Below are 20,306 nucleotides of genomic sequence, written 5' to 3'. Positions count from 1 at the left end.
TACTTATCCCAATAGATAAGACATCGCAGCATTGTCTTCAACATATTTCAATATCATACCCCTATTTTTCCTCTAAGGTTTGTCACTGAAAACTGTAAATAAAATAATGTCATAGGGCCAATCCTGCTAAAACCTCAGCAGCTCTCAGGCCCATTTCTCTATTATTAGCTAGGCTGTTTTCTTGTTACCAAGTTCTTCACTACCAAGCAGCTTTTCACTTCTGCAATTTAACTAACAGTTTTCCTCAAATCCCCAGCTACTCCATGAGTAGCACACAGAATCATTATGTCAGTGAGTCAAGTAGAGGCTGCTTGGCATAAAGAATGAATTTCACCTTCTACAAATATCCCCCAGTGGTGGAACATCCCCAGACCATCTTCCTCATAGCACAAAGCTATGTTTACTGAAGATCAAAGACAGATGCTGATTTTCATTATCTTGTCATTGATCCACTTTCTCTGGGGAAAATGACAATTAGAGTGAAGCTTATACAATATGCCCCATTTTTGTGCATATTGTCCATCTCTCAGCATACTTTTCCTGACCTGCTACAGCCAAAACTGGGGGCAATATTTTTTCCAACAAGTCTAACTCTCTTTTATCTCCAGGAGTTTTTGTTTTCTGGAAATGCTCTGATGCTAAGAACTCAAGAGTATGCAGATCTGCTGGTTATAAGCCATGGTATGTCCCAAGTCTTATCCCCAATCCCAAATGTTTCCCACCTGGGAGGAAAAGAGAGAGGAAGGATGAAAGGGGAAGGGAGGCAGAGAGGGCAAGTGTTTGTGTGTGTGTGTGTGTGTGTGTGTGTGTGTGAGAGAGAGAGAGAGAGATATCTAGACATCAAATAAGTATTTAAAGATTCTTCAGTCTTACTTTCTGTGGCTACTTCCCGTGTAAAAAGGCTTTGCTTTATGCCATGATTTAGCATTCTTTGTATAGTGAACTACAAATTCTGTTTCATTGCTTATTTCTCCTGTCAACTGAAGTTCAATGCTATTTCTTTTCTCTTTATATTACCCTCATTTATTTTCTAGGCTATCTCATTACTTTCACACTAGCGCTCAAACTCAAATGCTTTGACCATTTTGCTGTGTCCTGTTAGGCTCCTATTCTTATCTCTCCTTGGACCACCTTTAGTGCTATATGACTAGCTAGCTTCATCCCTTTTCCCCAGTCTATATGGAGAAAGGATAATATTTCTACAGTGTCCTATGAGTGTTGCCATCTGGTGTTCAGCATCTCATTAAAAGGCATCATCTAGATTAGTTAATTAGTGATCTTCATCTAGTTTAGTTCTATGTTAGCTAGTAATGATGAAAGCCAGTAGTACACACTCTCTGGAAGTTCCCTCCTACACTTCTCACACATCCACCAGCCTCTGCAAACTGTGAGTGAATTCAAATAGATACCCACAGCTTTCAAAGAAAAAATGCTATTTAAATTTCCTTACTCCAAATATTGGCAACTGCCTCTACAAAGACAGAAGGATCCTTTTTCTTTTGGGCTACATGATCATTTATACTATAAACTGTTAGCCACTATCTCCTTGTGACCTCTAACTGCTCTTCATTCTTCCCCCTTCCCTGCTTCCTCTCATATTGACTCAAAGGAGGAAGTCATACTGAGCAAGACTGAGTGGGAGGGAAGAATTGCTTCCTCTGAGGAAGCAATTGTTTCTGGAACTATGAAATAGAAAGACCTTTCTTTAAGTTTTAAAGGTAATGGCATTTTGATAATTCATCTCTGCTTGCTTACACAGCCTGATGCAGTTGCAAACAAGGGCAAAATAACTATGTAACTGCTGTCCGGTTACATGACCTCAGATATGTGCCATTATCAACTGTACAGGACAGCAGAAAAAAAGAGTTACAGCCCCATAAAGGCTTCCTTTCTACTCAAACCAGGAAGTCAGTTCATACACATTTTTTCCAGTAAAAATCTATCTGGTTTTGGAAAGGGGATTTTACACCAAAATCAAAAGTGGATTAGACATACAGTGGATAGTATTGTATACCTGACACTGCTCATCTAATGTTGCTGAAAATATAATGAATGATTTTATGGTAACTCCTTTTTGCACACTGCCAAGAACAGATTTTCTTAAGTAGGGGAGAGAAAAAAATACTCAGCTTCAATTTTATTTTTTTTTAATTTGTACTTTTAGCCTTCTATGCCAGATTTGCATTTTGTGCTTCAATTCTAGGTTCCAAAAAGTACATGAAGAAACATTTAATTAGTTAGCAGACAGAAGGTACACTTACTTTTCCTAGTAAGGTCAATTAAAAAAATGTATTAAGAATGTTCTGAGGATGAAGTACTGATCTCTCCTTTTCTAGTTAATTAAGTGCCAGGTTTATCCCCGTAATGCTTTCAGATCTATGAAAGAATAAATAAAGAATAAATCTCTACTGTGCTACATGCCAAGATATGCATTGAAGATGGTGAAAATCTAACATTCATATTGCCCACTGAAAGGTGCCTTGTTATGATAGCAAAATGAAGTGAAGTACACTATAAAAATACAGCCTCATCAGCTTTCTTTTTCTCTGTTGCTCTCAACCTCAGGTCAGTCAATATCAAAAGATTTAATGATTCTTTGGGAGTGGGAGAAGGGAAAAAAAAACAAAACCCAAACCAAAATCAAAACTACATTAGAAAATAAAAATCATAGTTATCAATGTGTAATGTGTGAGCCAAATTGTGCAGCTCCACGATGATTACATGTGCTATGCTCTGAAATTAAAGTGTCATAAACAGCAAGTCATGAAGAAACCCTGTGGTTTGCAACACAGCCACAGTTACCTTGGGAAAAATAACTAAATATGGGAGCTCAATATGAATGTGAACCAGTGCTGATTCTCTGAATTCATTATAAAAATAATGCAGTCAGAAGTGAACAAAAATTAAAAGAAAAAGAAAACACAAGGTTCTATAAAGTGGTATTTTTATCTACCTACCCTAATGCCTGAGTAGACAATGTTAATATACAAAACTGCAGCAACATCAATGTTTATTCCACCACATGTGTGCAGGTTCTGGCTGGGATTGAGTAATTTTCTTTCCAGTAGCCAGTGTGTTTTTTGGATTTGTGTTGAAGAGGGTGTGGATAGCACAGGGATGTTTTAGCTATTGCTGAGCAGCACTTGCACAGAACCAAGGTCATTTCTGTTCCTCACCCCAGCAATGCAGGCTGGGGGTGCAGAGCTGGGAGGGGACACAGCAGGGGCAGCTGGCCCCAACTGTTGAGAGGGATATCCCACACCATATGGCCTCATGCTCAGCATAAAAAGCTGGGGACAGAAGGAGGAAGGAGGAGGATGTTCAGTGATGGCATTTGTCTTCTCACAACACTGTTACATGTGGTGGAGCCCAGCTTCCCTGGAGATAGCTGAACACCTGCCTGCTGATACAACATGGTGAATTAATTTTCTTTTGCTTTGAAAATGTCTGGAGTTTTTGCTTTCCCTATTAAACTGTCTTGATCTCACCACAAGTTTTCTCACTTCTATCCATGTGATCCTGACCTGGGGGGAGTGAATGAGAGACTGTGTGGAGCTGAGCTATCATGACAAGAAGATAGTTTGAACAGCGCACAAATAAAGTGAAAGTTACTTATTTATCAGTTAAAAGTATTTGAAGCTAAAAACTGTCTTTTTCGGAGGAACGATTAGAATGCAAGTGATGGGTACCAGTTTAAACCTGTAGCCATTTAAAGGACAGTGAGAGGATTAAGCACTTGCTGAAGCTCACAAAGCAGGAGCAGCATCTGAATGCTGGTGTTTGGACATTCTGCAGCTCTGGTAGCATGGGACAAAGAACATTGGATACTAAAGTACAAATCTTGGCTAGTGTTTCAATTCAATACATGGGAATTAATATGAAATACAATGTTGCAATGCACCCCAAATAACGAAAAATCCCACATCCCAACCGGATAGAACTTCCTACAGCACATCCAGTCCTGAGGCTTCAAAAGGCGGTGAGGCAAGACAGAGAAGATCCTTACAATAAATCTGATTGCTGCTCATACTCTTAAGAGATTTCATGTGGGCACAACTGTACATAAGACTACAGATACTTGTTCTTAAATGAAAGACACTTCAGCATTCTCTTCAACCTGCATCGGGAGCCTCCTTCACACAAAATCCATGAACAGCAATTCCTGATGCCATGGGGAGAATATGCAATGCTGATGCAGTTGAGCAGTGACTGATGAGCATGACCTTTCCCACCTGATCAGCATGTATGGCAGCCAGACCCCTGTGGACCACTTCTGATCTCTGCATCGCCTCACGTGCGAGCAGCGCCGCAGGGTAAGCTCCTCATTGACCGACTGCTAAGCAGACAGGGATGCATCTCCTGGCTGTTCAGGCCAGGGCTCCCCCTCCCCTTGCTGACAGCTACAAAACTGACAAGTTATAAATACGTCCCTGGAAAGCTATACCGCCTAGGGTAAAGTGTTGGAAATTATGGAAAGAAATAGCTTCAAGCATTTCATTCTGCATCTGTTCCAAAACCAGTACTTAAAATTCCCATAGCCTTCCAACAGGACACGACAGCAGATTACCACGTTGCAAACAGCTACATTCACTCCTAGTTGAACTAGAATGAACTTTGATTTTGTCATTGCTATGTACCAGAAAGAAGAAATTGTGAGTTACTGCAGTTTAGATGATGAATGAGAAGTCACTACCTTGTCTCAGCCAGAAAAAAATGAAGACCACCAAAAGTGGAGTGAAGTCAGATACCAGGAGTGTTTAAACAAATCTTCATTGATAGCCTTCAGGGATCTACATATATGTGTTTTTTGGGGTTTTTTTTCCTACTCACCTTCAAAAAATGTTTTAAGTCCTTACAGAGGAAATCTTCACTGGCTTCCATTACAGTTTTCCAGAAATCTGAATTGAGTAGTTAAAGGACCATGCTGTTACCTTTTAGGTCACATCTTTAAAACAGAAAATACGGTATTGTCTGGGCTATAAATTCAGTCCAGAAGAAGTATTTATTTTAAAGTAATCCCTGAGGTTACAAGAAGTATTATTTTTGCTTCCAACGAAAAACTGTGGCATAATAGAAGCTTCCTGTAGCTCATATTGGCATTATCGAGGCTCACGCTACACATTAGACATGGTCCATGAAACACTAACCTCAAGGCAAAGTAATTTCTAATATGAATTGCTCATGCAAAGGCAATGCAGAATGGTGAAAAATACGTCTCTCCAACCTCAATTTTCATCTTCTCTTTGTCAAATGTTATTAAAGATAACATTAATGTGATGGTTCAAAACCTACTGTTTACCAAAGAATATTTCCCTTCCTCTGCCGTCTCCTTAAAAACTTTTAAATGTCAAAATTTAAAACTCTTTATTTTAACTCTAGAAGGGAGAGTATAAAGATATTATTTATCTAGTCAAGGAAACTCTGCCTTTAAATGTGGACAAAATGACCAAAAGTTATTACAAATAATATGGACGATTCAAATTTTATCTGCAAAAATCCACATATATGTACCCCTGCTTATTTATATTTTAATATATTAGATAACCAAGTTATCAGAAAATACTTAGAAACTTCAGATGAAGGCAGCCTGTAACAAACAGGGACCAAATCCAAAAAACATTCAAATGATGAACACTGGAAAATTATTTTGGATATAACCCTGTATAGAAATACTTGAAGTTTAATTGGATCGAGCTTCTTGCAAAAATGGGCAAGGAAAATTTTACAAGTGCCCTCTATAACCTAAACTGTTCCTATTAATGACAACAGCACTGCATTCAGAATTTCTGAAAATTCCCCCCATTATAAGAATTTTCTATAGTACAAGAATTTTTATAAGTAAACTGCTCTGTTCTAAATTGTGTATCAGTCTAAGAGCACATGCAGAATACAAATGGTACATAGGCTTCAGAGATATCTACACCGGACAGATCAAGGTAATACAAGAGATAAAACATGACCTGGAAATTTTATCCTCTATTTGTCAGGAGCAATGACAATGTTTAAAATCAGATATATCTTATTTTTGGGGGTGTTCTTGGTTTTTTTGTTCTTTTTACTGTACAGGTTGCCCAGTGAGTTTATAGACTTCCCATCCTTGAAGATTTGGTCCTGGACAAGCTGGTGTCTGGACAAGAGCTGCTAGCTCTTGTCTGAGAAGAGAGAATGGACTAAATAATCTGCCAAAGAGTTTTCATGAAATGTATTATCAAGTATATAGTCTAAAAATATATCTCCCTTCCCTTTACTTGTAACACTGAAATGCAGTTCTAAGCATGACAAGCAACTGACTTTGCAACAACCTATTTAAAACATAAAAATTTAAAAATTATACAAAAATACTAAAAAACTTTAAGTCAGACTGTGAATATCACATGAACTGAGAGAGAGCTGCATTACTACCATTGCATAAAACCAGTTTGTGGTTCTAGGAATGGAAGCACAAAACAGAACCAGAGAATCATTTAGGGTGGAAAGGACATTTAAGGTGACCAAGTCCAACCATTAACTCAGCACTGCAAGTGCACCACTAAACCACGCCCATATCACACCTATACACCTTTTAAATACTTCCAGGGATGTTGACTCTGCCACTTCTGTGGGCAGCCTATTCCAATGCTGACTGCTCTTTCAGCACAAAAAGTTTTTCTGAATATGCAATCTAAACTTCCCCTGGTGTGATTTGTGCCATCTCTTCTTGTCCTGTTGCTTCCACCTGGTGGGAGAGGCCAACCCCCAGCTTCTTTCAGGTTTTCTCTGAGTCTTTTCTTCTACATCCTAAACAACCCCAACTCCTTCAGCTGCTCCTCACAGGACTTGTGCTCCAGCCCCTTTCCTAGCTCTGCCGCCCTTCTCTGGACAGGGTCTGGCTCCTCAGTGTCCTTCTTGTTGTGAGGGACCCAAAACTGAACACAGGATTTGAGGTGTGGCCCCACCAGTGCCAAGTACAGGGGGAAAATCAGTGCTCTGGTCCCACTGGCCACTCTATTGCTGATACAGACCAGGCTGCCACTGGCCTTCTTGGCCACCTGGGCACACTACTTCTCTCTACAAAGGCTGAACACAATATCTATTACTGTATTGGGCAAACTCAGCATTAAAAATTCAAAGTTGTTTACATAAATATTAAATGTGTCTCATTTTGACCATGTCAACAAACACCTTTTATGAATACTGAGCGTAAGTGAGCCTTTACTTATTTTTCAGAGGAAGCTTTTTATAAGATTGTCTGAGAACTCAACCCTTAACAGAAAGTGACAAGGAGAAAAGAAAGGAAATTATCTGAATATCCCATTTGGGACTGAGTGCTTATCAGAGATATAAGCTCTGAACCACAGGGGAGAAATAGGAGATACTTGACATTGATGGTTGCAATTTATTCTCATTGACGTCCTAAAAATGCCTTCTAAAAGCCTGAGCACCAAAGCAATGTCAAGAAAAAACAAACATTGTATATGTTTTTACTGATATTATTGATTAACAGAAATATCTTGCATTCATACAGCAGTTTCAGACCTTAGGGTACTACATTCTGTCTCCTTTTCAAACACATAACGCATTCATTGGCTTGTTTTACTTACTAGTAGCAGTAGCAGGACGATATCAGGATTATCACAGGCACAGGCTACGTGCATTGATGTCCAAAAATCCTCATCTTGATGATTTACATTTACTCCTCTGTCAATTAGAATTTCTGCAGCAAATGCATTATCGTAGCGAGCACACTAGGAGAAAAAAGAGCAGATTAGGGATGATGTTCTCCTCAGTGTACAACCAAATGTATTACATGCAATTTAAATTGGGCAGATGACACATTGTAGTTAAGCTGCTGTGTTTGTAGGGAACAACAGCTGAGGAATCTACAGAAATAGTTGTGTGGAGATTTCCAGTTCCATGTGCATGATTCACAGAATCCCCTGTTTCCTAATGAAATCTGCTGAATCTACAATAAGGATGAGTTGGTTTTTTCCGTTCAATGCTGTCATTCCAAATCAGTGCACAGGCATCAGTGCATGATGATTACATCCTCAGTAGTATATGTAGGTATATGTAGATAGTATATAGTAGGTATATATAAGTATATGTGCATATATGTACACCCACATATACATATGTCCATGCATACGTTAATTTCTGCCTTTTATGCAATTCAGTGCAATAATAAACCCCTCCTCATACCCCACTTCTACTTCCAATACACTAACTATACTGATTCCTGGTCAAGTCTCTCTGCCAGATAAATACTCTGCACAATGAGGATGCTGCTGTGGGGTGGAGGGATGCACGTGTGTGTGTAAATGTGTGCATGTGTGCTCGTTTCTATACCTTGGTCATGGTCACAGTTTTGGTAGAGAAGAAGAAAATGGCCTAGACATTGTTTTGACCTTACTCCTCTGTCACATCTGTGACATTTTATGCATAAGTTTATGGATAATACCTCAAAAGAGAATTGGGATACCTCCGTTAAGATCCTAACTCTGGCCTCATACACAATTTCAGTCACTCTTTAGAGAAGGATCCATCTCTTTCCCCATGGGGGAGAGGTTATGGGGAGACTTATTTTAATCTGGCACGGAAGCCAGGATACTAAAGGAATTGGGGAAGAAGGAAAAGTATGCAACTAGATTCAACTGTGAAGTCAAGATATAGCTGAGAATATTCTGCTTCAGCAGAATACAGCACATACCCCTGAGACCGTAAATATAGATAACCCAGAAGATGAATATTTTATCAGGATAAAAAGCAGTCCCACCCTAAATTATTTCCAAATATACTGGCCATTAAATTATAGAACAGAAATTAAATTCTGATGAATTTCCTTTAGCTTGTGTAACTCATCTGACAGCTCTAGAAACAGTTTTGTTTTGTTGCATTGGTATCATTCATTGTACCATTACAATTGAGCTATTCTATGATGAAATTTAACAAATCAGAGGTAAGACATATTACAGATCAGCATAATCATCAACCAACCATATTTTCAAGCCATTGTTAAGCAAAAAAAAAACCCAAAAACAAACAAAACCCAACAAAACAACAGTTCTAGGTATCACTGAGCCATTTTGTATATTAATAATAGACAGAGCCTTTAGTGATTAGTTGCAGCTTTGATTGGTTACTGCTCCTTGATTCTTGTTTAATAGAATTTGTGAAACTATTGGACAAGCTCAGTTAAAGTTACAGAATAACTTATTTGTGACACAAATACTTTGTTATAAGGGCAGGGGTGGGTGATTGCCTGTGCGAATTGACCTGACAGCATGTGCTTCATACTTTATGGCCAGCTCAGGCACATACTTGCTTTTTATTGTACTTCTCTAAGGGAACCTAAAGAGAGTTCAGTGAATACCTTTCATGTTCCCATAGTTTGCCTAGATTCAACCATATTGGGATACTCTCTATAGAGACAAAACCAGGATCTTTATCAAGTGTCACATTTGATTTTTTTTAGAATTATATCACATTTGGAAGTTAACAGATATGGAAAAGAAAATGGAATTATATAATGAGTCAAATTTTAAGAAGACTGTCAAGATACATGCATTCTCCATACATTCTGGCACAAAAACATTTAGCCTACAAGTGGAAAGAATAAACACTAAGCTCCCCTTTGAACCAAGCAGCTTCACTTTTGTAAAATTAACACTTAGAATGGATTTGAGTGAGTTTTAAGAATATAACACAGGTGCATGCTAAATTTCCAGTTTCAATTCTTGCTGCAAAATAAATTTGGCTTATCTGTTTCCCTGTATCATGATTCTCCTCTCCTGTCTGTACTGCTCCCAAATCAGGGTCAAATCCCAATTTCAATGAATTCAGGTTTTCTTCTATTTCCAGTAGGATGAGTATTTTCCTGTAAATTAATTATGAGTACTTACCAGTAGCTCTGACTAAAGTGAGGCAGTAGGTTACAAATAGCTCTCTACTGCAAATTTCTTACTGCAGAAAGCTTTCCTTCATTTGGAAGCATATGTGAGCCTGTGAACCACTTGAGAGATACTGATTGTGACAGTGAATTGTGGCATGATGCAGATCATGAAACCTAAAATGGCACAGTTCAACTGCAGATTTTATCTGCAGTTAAAAACTGTGCGTCAGCTAAACTAGATAAAGCAACTTAAAATCCCTGAAGATGAATTTTTCTTTCTTTTATTTTAAAATGCCTGATACTTAAGTCAAATCATCCACACTGAAGATAAAGATTATCAGGAGATATCAGGGTTTTTAGCACGGGGTAAGATTTGGGATGCCTCTGTTTTGGGAATCCCAAAGATAACATCTCATTTGGACTGTGTTTTTAAAGAGTAATCACTGTTTACAGCATCTTTACAGCAAGCAAATAGTTGGAGAAGAGAAAAGAGAATTAAAATTTTCTCTCTTCCAAATCAGTACTGCACTTTCCCCTTACCATGGCTTCTAATTCCTAAAGTCCTTGGTTAAACAGCGTGGCCATGGAAGATGGAAAACACAGATTAATTCCATAATGGAAATGCTGTATCTTGAAAGAGCATGGTCACAGGTGTGCTGGAGTCCAGTAATATTACAGGGGATCTTTCTCATCAATAAATCACTGTATTTTGTATAAATACTATGAGAAATATAATCCAACTATTCTAAAATGAAACACTCTGCCAGCAGACTTTTTGTTACTTTGCTCAGTCCCATTTCTTTGAGCCACAGTGTGCAACAAAGTTGGATCAAAATGTCTCAGAATAGTTTCACATTGAACAGAGAGCATATCTGCAATGAAGCATCACAGACCACAGAAAAGGATCATTAAGATGTAGAAATTATTTATGAGTTTTGCTACTGGCTTCAGCAATGCCAAAATTCTACTCATATAGTATTTTCTGTCATGTCCTTACCTCTTGTTTTTACTTTCATTAATATACAAATTGTTTTCTTTTATCTTCCTGTTACTTAAACTGAATTGCTATGCAAATAATGATAAACTAAGTGCAGATAACGTGTTAAATACCTACACGTAGGAAACTGGTGCAAGAAAGTATCACAAAAACAAAAGGAAAAATGCTAAATCATGGGGGTTTTTTTCATATAGGACCTCTGAATCTTTGAACCATCAAATTTTGTATTTAGAATTGACTAGTATTTCCTTTTCTCTTTCTTGCTGCATAGCTAATTTTTAAATAAAACACTTCATTCTCCTTTGTTAGCTACCACTCCTGTGACATGTTCCATTCTTTTGTAAGCAATTTGAAAATGACCATTTATTTAAAAAGCACAGCTGGATGCAATCATAGCCATAGCAGAGCTCAGTGTAGATTTAAAAAAAATTTGCTAATTCTTTCTTTTTTGTTAATATGCCAGATCTGCTACTCACTATACCACCATGTTTATCCACAGTCACTAACACTAATCTTCAATCATTCTTACCAGATGGAGCAAGGAGCCTCCTGAGGAAAGAAGCATATGAGGGTCAGCACCATCCTTCAACAGCCGTAGCACTGAAATATGAAAGAAAAGAAGAACAGGAGTTAATACACCTAATATACCTAATATAACAGCAGTACACCTAATTCTCAACTGTTATTAGACTGATTCTCAATCATCCTCATCAGAGGATTTAATAATATATTCAAACCTCTTATGTAACTGCAGAACTATCGTGTCAGCATTTGCCATCTCACCTGTTTTAATAGCTAAGTCTGTAAAGCAAAAGAGCTTTGATAATGAACAGTAAATATCAACAGTATCAAGGACTTTTCAAGTGTATGGATGAGCATGACAGTTTTGTGCATACGAGAGGGGAGGGAAGGGCTGGAGGAAAGAGCGTGTCAAGGTCACAATCACCTGATTAGTTCATTCGGGAGAAAAATCACAGTTAACTGCTGTTATTTCACTTTTTGAAGTTCCCATGTGATACATTGGCTTTTTCAGTAAATACTTGAAACTAGTATTCATAATTGATATCACTTGAAATTAATCATCACACCAAAGCTAGATGATCTGCATTCAATTTAACCTTTCCAGTGCATTGTCAGATCACTGATGCAGCATAATCTTTAAAATGGTATTTGGAGCCACACTCCACTCCCAGTTACTTGTATCAAAATCCTTTGAAATGAAAACAGGTTTATAAGTGCAAGCAAAACCACAGCCCTTCACATTGGTGCTCACTGAAGTGTGAGAATTCAGCACTTTTCCCCCATGGTCTTTATGGCCTTTATAACCTTTTCATTCTGAATCAAAGCACTGACTAACCCACAGAAACAGCGTTCACTCCTTAAACACAACTGGGCAGCAGCAATGCCTCGCAGTACCGGGGGACTCCACACCCTCATTGCAACCCTGTCTTCATTAAAGTGGCATGAAAACCCCTTTTAAAAGGCCTCTCTCCATGAGAATAGCTGCCAGTAATGTTTCCTGAGTTGGAGCACAGGTGGTTCTGTCTTCATCATCTGGAAATCCTGAGCTTAATTCTTACTCAAAATCCTGGATGGACTCGTGCAAACAACTGCAAAGAAAATTGAGATGGGCTCCACTGAGATGTCTGTTCAGGAGGGCCAGACATTTGTGTCAAGACTTCTGTGAATCTGTCAAAAGACTCATGACCACCACCTCTTTCCTATCTATAGATTTTCTCTATCTGTTTTCTTTCTTTCAAGGATATATTGCAACTCCATTTTCACTGTACATTTAAACTTCTTACAGCATTCACACACCTACTTAACCTATTTGAAAGAGGTCAGTTTCCTTTTCAAATATTGCCAATTTATAGCAGCAATGTTTTCTGAATGTGCTGAATTATTTTTGACCTATTATCTTTTCTAGGTGACCTAGAAAAATTTCTCCTAAGAAAGAATATTTGGTTAAATAGTTGCAAGCCTGTAAAATTAGAGTGAAACACTTGGAATTATCATTACTAAACACATCATAAAGGAAAAACACACTGGTATAATGGACAAATATTTACAATACTTAGGCAAATTCATTTTATCTTTTGCTCTTTTTTAAACTTTGAAAATCAAAGATCAATCGAAAGTACTCCATAAATTTTTACTTTATAAATAGTTCCATGGTACCTATTTCTCCTCACCAAAGGTCTTGCCTCATTTAATTTATGTAACTGTAAAAGACTTCTATGTTCTTGCAAATGCCACTTTGAATGTTAGCCATTATTAGTCCCCACCACATCCACCAAAAGTAGAATCAGAGCATTAGGTAACATAGAATTAAAAAGGCTGTATAACACCTGCTGACCAAGATGAAAAGCACAGAACCAGGGTGGGAAGGTACAGAATTATTTACAAAATTTCATAACATCAGGAGAAACAGATGAACAGTAAAAAGCAAACCATTCCTTTCTGCTCCCTCTGGTTCACAAATCTCATACTGAAGCACACACTTGACCTTATCCACAGAGAGACCATTAAAAACAGAGGTTCAGAACTAAGTTTCTTCCTTTTTTAATATGTAAATTTCTGACCACATATGGAGATACTCTCACTACCTCAGGTTTAAAGTGAGTAAAGACTTATAAGTCCTCCTTCCTTAAACAGGCATGCAACTATATCCTCCTCAAGAGTTAATATTTTCAATGTTCCTACATTATGCCATTTCTTTAGTAGGGCAGAAAATATTATTTCCATATCACAGAAGATTTCTTAAGGCTCTGAAAATAATGCCATTCTCCCAGTCCCACCAGGATTTCACCTGAAGAAATTAACACTCCAAAGTGTTCCCTTTCGTCTATCCCCTGTTTTGCAGGGGAAAGAAAAATCACACATCATGTGGTGGAAGAGCAAGCACACTGTGGGTTTGTGGCAGAAATCTATACTGACTAGGACAGATATGAAACAGCATCCACAGTCTGTGTTTCTACAAGATGGGATAAGACAGGTAGGGTGTTAACCAAAGGAGTCTGCTCCCTTCCCCCACTCACAAAGGTACTCACCTTCACCTCTGGCTATCTCTGCATGTGAGAGCTGACTCTGATGGCTCAAAAAATAACATCAACAAAAATCAAATGTGAAATTTCTTGTTGGGTCACTGAGATGAACTCAATCATTATGAGCTTGGGATCACCAAAAGTGACTTTAGGATAGGTCCTTCTATGCAAAGACAGAGGGTAAAGACCTCTCTTTTGGCAGAACCAGGACACATGGGAAATTCAGTGGGTTGGGAAATTGCATTTCTACCAGTATTCCACAGGAATTTCATCTGGAAACTAAAATAGTAACCAAGAGACAGAAAACTCTGGCTACTCCAGTATAAAAAATATGGGGAACTTATGGGTATATCTTCCTCCCACCAACCCCAAAAGACTTGGTTCTCATAAAGAAGCTATGCAAAACAAAGTAATGCCTTTCCAGATGCATTTTGCAACTCCTTGCAGTTGAAACTAAAAAGAAAGATCATTTCTAGATCCAAGTTTGAAATCCATTAGAATTAATTGGTTTGCCTTGATTTTTTTTAGTACCAGCAGAAATGTAGACCAAGATTACAGCATAAAGAATTAATATATTAACTCTGATCTTCAAGCAGAATATTAAATAATTGTGACCATAAACAAATTACAGAGTCACAGACAAAAAAGGGAATGCGGATAAAAGACCATTAGCTTTTTTTCTCTTTTTTCATTGTCATTATTGTCACATTATTGCACACAGCTTGATCAGTGCTTCAGGAAATTCACATTACACAGACTACCAGGGCAAGAAATGCAAACTTTCCTTTCAATTGGGAAAAAGTCTGTGTCCTGAATCAGGATTATGTGCTACATGCCTCTGCATTTAAAAACAAATAATAATAAAAAAAAAAATTATATCCTTGAATTTATTCCCTCTGCAAAACACAATAAAATAAAGAAAATCAAGAAAACATGACCATAGAAACAAATCCCCCTTCCTACTAGACAATTCACTAAGATTATTTACTTAATACTTCACTAGTCAGTAGAAAATATTCACCTTATGTTCATATTTTTCTTTTTATAGAACTACTACCTAGAAGTAGTTAGATAGTATTATCTACTGCTAGTAATTTAGGATTTAATGCTCTAATGAAGACAGAAAGTAATACAAAACTCTGTTCAAGAAATGCTAAATATCTGTTAATCAATGCAATTTTAGGGAAGCTTTCACAAGACTTTCTTTTAAAACTTGTTTTACTTGCAATCTTCCATGTAAGAAAAGTTTACGGGAAAGAGGAGACTAGAAACTGACTCAAAAGCAGGAAACTGACATTTACCTGAAAAAAAACCCAAAAACAAACAACAACCACAGAGTAAAAAACTTTCAGCAAACTCTGAAGACCTTCCTATGTGTGTATAAACAGGTCCGTTTATTCTCTGATATCTTTTAGATTTGGAATACAAACTTTTTGACAACTTGGAACAGAATTTCATAGCTAATTTCCTATCTCATAAAGGTGTTTCAGAAAGCATTGGATGCTTTGAAGTCTCATCAGAAATGAAAGATAATAATCAACAGAGCTTTTTACATATCCTTGATGTTGTAATTTTAACAAAATTATTCTAGAGCTGAATACTTTTTCACTTTCCATTGACTGCATTGACTAGATTATGAGTTACAATACAGCGTTATAATGCAGTACAGTCATTATTGCTGTGCCCACTACCAGGCACAGGTCTTGTACTAATTTTGCCTGTGGAGCTAGGGCTGTAAGTCTTTACTTTTCTGGCTTGCTTTGAGCTTTGTTTTAGTTGTTATAGCAACTGGCTGATGACAAAGTGACAATTATCTAATATAGTTTTGTTTAGCTCTGTGTAACTGTGGTGCGTAATGCACTAAGGATTTTGATATACATGGCAGCAACTAGCCCTTACACTGTGCTGTGGTAATAATCGAGCTAGGCTGGCATATAGAGCCATTTGTGACCTAATATCTGCTCCAGACAAAAGGAGTACTGATCTGAAGGCACAGCAGTGCCTGACGGGTGAATTCAGAGGGCCCAGGGCTATCAGCAACCCACCAGGGATCTGCTATTGATGGCAACACAAACTTAGACATTGGACAGTGTTGTATTGACGGCAAGCTCAGTTTTAGCAGTAACAGAACAGACAAAAATAAAGGCACCTAACACCTTTATTACCTAACATTTGGCCATCTACTCTGCTGTATATAGAGTATGAGTGTATGCTCCTATTAAGTATTCCTCTGGGGAACAGCAGCCAGCAAGTGCAAACTTTGTACCTGTTAGCATCTATTTTTGTTCTCTTTAGTTTAGCAGGAATAAGTCCAGATGGAAGCTTTACTTGCTCATGATGGACTTGCTCATCATGATTTATTGCTGCAGAAGCACAGATTCTGGAAGGGATTATCACATTCTCCTCCTACCCCCAGGCTGCACGTTTTTGTCAGCTGGTACACAGCAAAGTTTAGTTTCCCAACTAGACCAAGGATCAGAGAATGTGGCACTGAGTAACAGGTATGAATAGGGAGAATGAGGTAGACACCACTTTCCACCAATAGCTGAGAGCAGTTTGGGCATAAACTGACCATGAAATTAAATCACAACAGAAGTAATATTGAAAGATGTGTTATAGCATCCTCCCACCCCTTCCACTTCCACCAGTTAAGTGTCATATTTTTCCCATTAGTTCCTCCACAGTCAGATATTTGGTCTACCACTGGCATCTTAAACTCTGTACAGATTGATCACTTGGAATTCCCTCCACATGCATAGCTCCTTAGTTGTCTTTTCTCATTCCTTAGCAGTCACTCCATACTTTTCAGCTTGTATCAAAGGTGCTTATGAGAAACCTGCTACACAATTCAGCTACATGTGAGAATAGATGAATGCTAGTCCCTGGTAATTTCTTAATCAGAACACCAAATGAAATAATGCAAGATGTTATAAATGCTTGATTAATGTAGTCTTAGAAAAATATTTACTTTATGCTTTTGCTATGAGTAGTTAAAAATTAAATTTTAAAATCCAAGTACCAGTGTTGGTGATTTAATAATTCTTTTAAGGTCTTGTTTACCTAACAAAAACATTTGCTACAGCAATTTTACCCCACTATCACTAGTGCAACGGCTCAGACTTTCCTTCAGAACAAGCTCATCAGTTGACAGTGTTTATTCAGAGCAGTCATGCCCTTAATGAGCTTTGCAAACAACTGATTTGTAATCTCATTGCTTTTCACATGAAATATTTCCAGAGTTCATTGTCAACATCTGTCAGACTTGTTCAGATCTCCTCATTTTCAGGAGAACTCTTGGAAATAAATTCCCATCTCTGTTGCACAAAGATTAAAGGCAGCAAACCATAAACAAAATATGCATATTTGGACAGATAAGTGTGCCATTCACAGACTTCGGAAATGAAGAGGGAAATTACTCTTTCTGTACTTTAATACTGGTTCAATTTGACAGTATTAGCCTTGCATATCCAAGCTATAGTGCCCACTGCTTGAACAGAGCACTGATTAGGACAGGGTTGACATTTTCATCCTCCCTGCTAGAGTTCCCATAGTTTACAATTTTTTTCAGCTAGGAATCATAATACCATGACCCCAAAGCAACTGGGTCACTGATTCTCTTCCAAAATTAAAAGCATGATGTGAAATGTGAGGCTGATATCTGTGCTCCATTGGACACAATATTACCTGTGAAAGAAACAAACCAAGCCACCAGTGAATCAGACTGACAGAGGTCATCCTACAGCAGTACCCAGCATCTCTCCCAGCTTTAATCCTGGGAGATCAAAATACACAGTAGTTCTTTCCCATACTCTCTTAGTGGAGAAATCAGTCAGACCCCAGCCTTGGAAACAACTGAGGGACTTGGTCACTCAGTGTGGGAGTACACTTCAAGCAGCTCATGTGACAAGATAAATCGCTTTCTTTGTGCCTAGACTTGTGCTGCTTTCCTGTGAGGCCTTGTGCCATCAACTGCTGTGTCCCTGGCCAGGCACTCTCAGCCCTGACAGCTTCCTGCCATGCACTGTCATGCTGGAGCTTGAGGGCACAGCCCTCCTGTTATCTGAGGTATCTTGAACTGGAAGAACATATGGAAAATAATGGTTATATCTCTGAGCCACACACTCACTAAGTCAAACTCCAATGAGATCCATGAGAATCACCATTGTCTCATGGGACAGATATTTCTATCACTGTAGACACAGCCAGAATAATTTATGAATTAGGGACTACAGTTATTCAAGAGCTGCTACATTTAAAACTTTTCCTTCAAGCAAATTACCCCTCTTTCATTTCTGTGTACATTAAATATAATTCAGTCTGTGTCTCCACTGGAAAATATTAAGTCCACAAACCCAATGGCTTAAAAAATCTTAGTGTGTGCCTGTCACCATGCCCAAGCAGTGACAAATTAACCTATCTTCTTAGTGACAAATTAACCTATCTTCTTACACAAAAGTGACAATGGGCAGCAGTCAAATATATCACACCTGAGTTAAGTCGTGAAGGCAAAACAGTGGTGTAAATCACAGTAATTTTGAGAAGACTGGAAGTACCCATTCAGTTCTATGGTCCAAAGATATTGCTGCAAGGGGTGCAGCAAAAAGCAAATCAAAAAGCAATCGTGGTGACCCGTGGTTTTGCCTCCATTTAGAGCTTTGGCCAGGACAGAGGGAGAGAACTGTTGTTCTAAGGTCTTAGTCACTAATAAAGCCGTGATTTTATCTCACTGCACCTATGACCTGTGTATATAACAGAGGTGTTGCTAAAATCATCCAACACCACCTTACAGAATAACACATGCTTAGCTAAAAATACCAGGTCTATCAATACAGCTAAAAACACTCAGCCAGGGTTTTGCCAGCACAGCTACTTCTGAGGACAAAATAGCTATGTCAACAAAAACTGGTAGCACAGACCTGACTGAATCCAGAATATCTGTCAGTGAGATAAAATTACAATAAAACAAAGCTTTATAATGCTTACCAGAAGTTGAACATTTTAAAATTAACCTTAGAGAAAAGTAGTTGATCATACAGTAAACTTAAATATGGCTTTTCTTAAAACTTTCACTTTCAGCTAGTTAGTGTGATTTATTTATTTCAAGGTTAATAAAAAAAAAAAAAAAAGAAAAAGGAATGAAACATTTTAGCATTTAGGTCATGTTTTTCATTTTTTACACATATTTTATCTGTCTCCCATGTATGAATTTTCCTGGAGTTCCTGACAAAGGTGACTAAAACCAATAAGAACTTTATTATCAGGCTACAGTCAAGTATTGCAAAAGCTCACAACCCACCAGGTTCACATTGGAGATAAGTTTGAAAGCTCTTAAAATTGCCAGTATAATTTTTAGGCCAAATTTTCAGTTACACAAACACCTGATTATACATTCAAATTTTTGTAGAATTGAATACAAACCTCAGATCTTACAGCATTTTTCTAAATAAGTTGAATTTATTTCAGAATTTGCAAATTTCCAGTCCCATAGCCATTAAATGATAAACACTAAAACATACATCAGCAAAATAACTTTCTGTGGTCAGTACCTTAATTCGAAAACTATTGTCATACATACCCATGATTTCCTTAATTGTAACAGTTACAGAATTTGCATACAACACGAATTTTCATCTGAACAGACTGTACACCCCCTCTGTTTCACCAACATTTATGTTGAGCCTATGCCAACACTACTTAATTGGCATAAATCAAATTACTGCTGACTTATATTCTTTATGAAGCAAGAGTCAGTCCCTCTTTAACTCCCACAACATGCAGAGCAAGTTTATGCCAGCTGGCTTAGAAGCCTTGTGAGCAACTCATTACAATTTGTATTAGAGATCTTAAAGGATAACAGACTACTATCCTGCTCAGCAGCTGCTAAATGGTACTAATTACCAGCTGTAGACCACTGGCTGTTAGATCCCATGTGTCTCCTGGAATTCCCAGGGTCTGCAGTGCACAAGGAAGCAAACTTCAACCAGGAGGTACAGAACAAACTAGGGGCATTACGGTCCACGCATTTATCCAAAATAGTTGTGTGTGTGGCATATGAATGACCAAGGCTATGAAGAAAATGTGTAGCTCCAGGAGTATCTCACCACTTGACATATGTGGCTCAGGAACCACCATTCCTGTGTGTGATCTGTGATAGTTCACATTGTCAAAACCAGAGCTGCTTCCTTCTTGCTCATGCATTAATTCACACACTCCTGCCCTCATCTTTGCATAGCAGTGCCACACGTCACGCTGCCATGAGCTGGGATGGGGAGTTAAACCAGCTGAACACCAACCTTTTGAAATGCAGTATCCAGATGGTTCATCTCCCTGCCTCATTCCAAAAGGAGCATAAAAATGGGAGGACAAAAGAATGGGAGAGAAGCAGAACCAGACAGAA

General features: G+C 38.0%; 1 protein-coding gene across 3 annotated transcripts in view; it reads right to left on the bottom strand.

The window, feature by feature from the left end:
* Window positions 1-20,306, bottom strand: part of MYO16 (myosin XVI) — a 363,582-nt gene that overhangs the window by 228,086 nt on the left and 115,190 nt on the right. For all 3 annotated transcript variants that reach the window (XM_015633144.3, XM_015633135.3, XM_015633117.3), the window contains exons 3-4: window positions 11,395-11,465; window positions 7,581-7,724 (exon numbers count right to left, since the gene is read on the bottom strand). In XM_015633144.3, the coding sequence (XP_015488630.1) occupies window positions 7,581-7,724; window positions 11,395-11,465 (215 nt within the window). The remainder of the gene's footprint in view (window positions 1-7,580; window positions 7,725-11,394; window positions 11,466-20,306) is intronic.

This window comes from Parus major, chromosome 1, assembly GCF_001522545.3.
Source record: "Parus major isolate Abel chromosome 1, Parus_major1.1, whole genome shotgun sequence".
Taxonomy (NCBI): domain Eukaryota; kingdom Metazoa; phylum Chordata; class Aves; order Passeriformes; family Paridae; genus Parus; species Parus major.
This window is presented reverse-complemented; position numbering and strand designations above follow the sequence as displayed.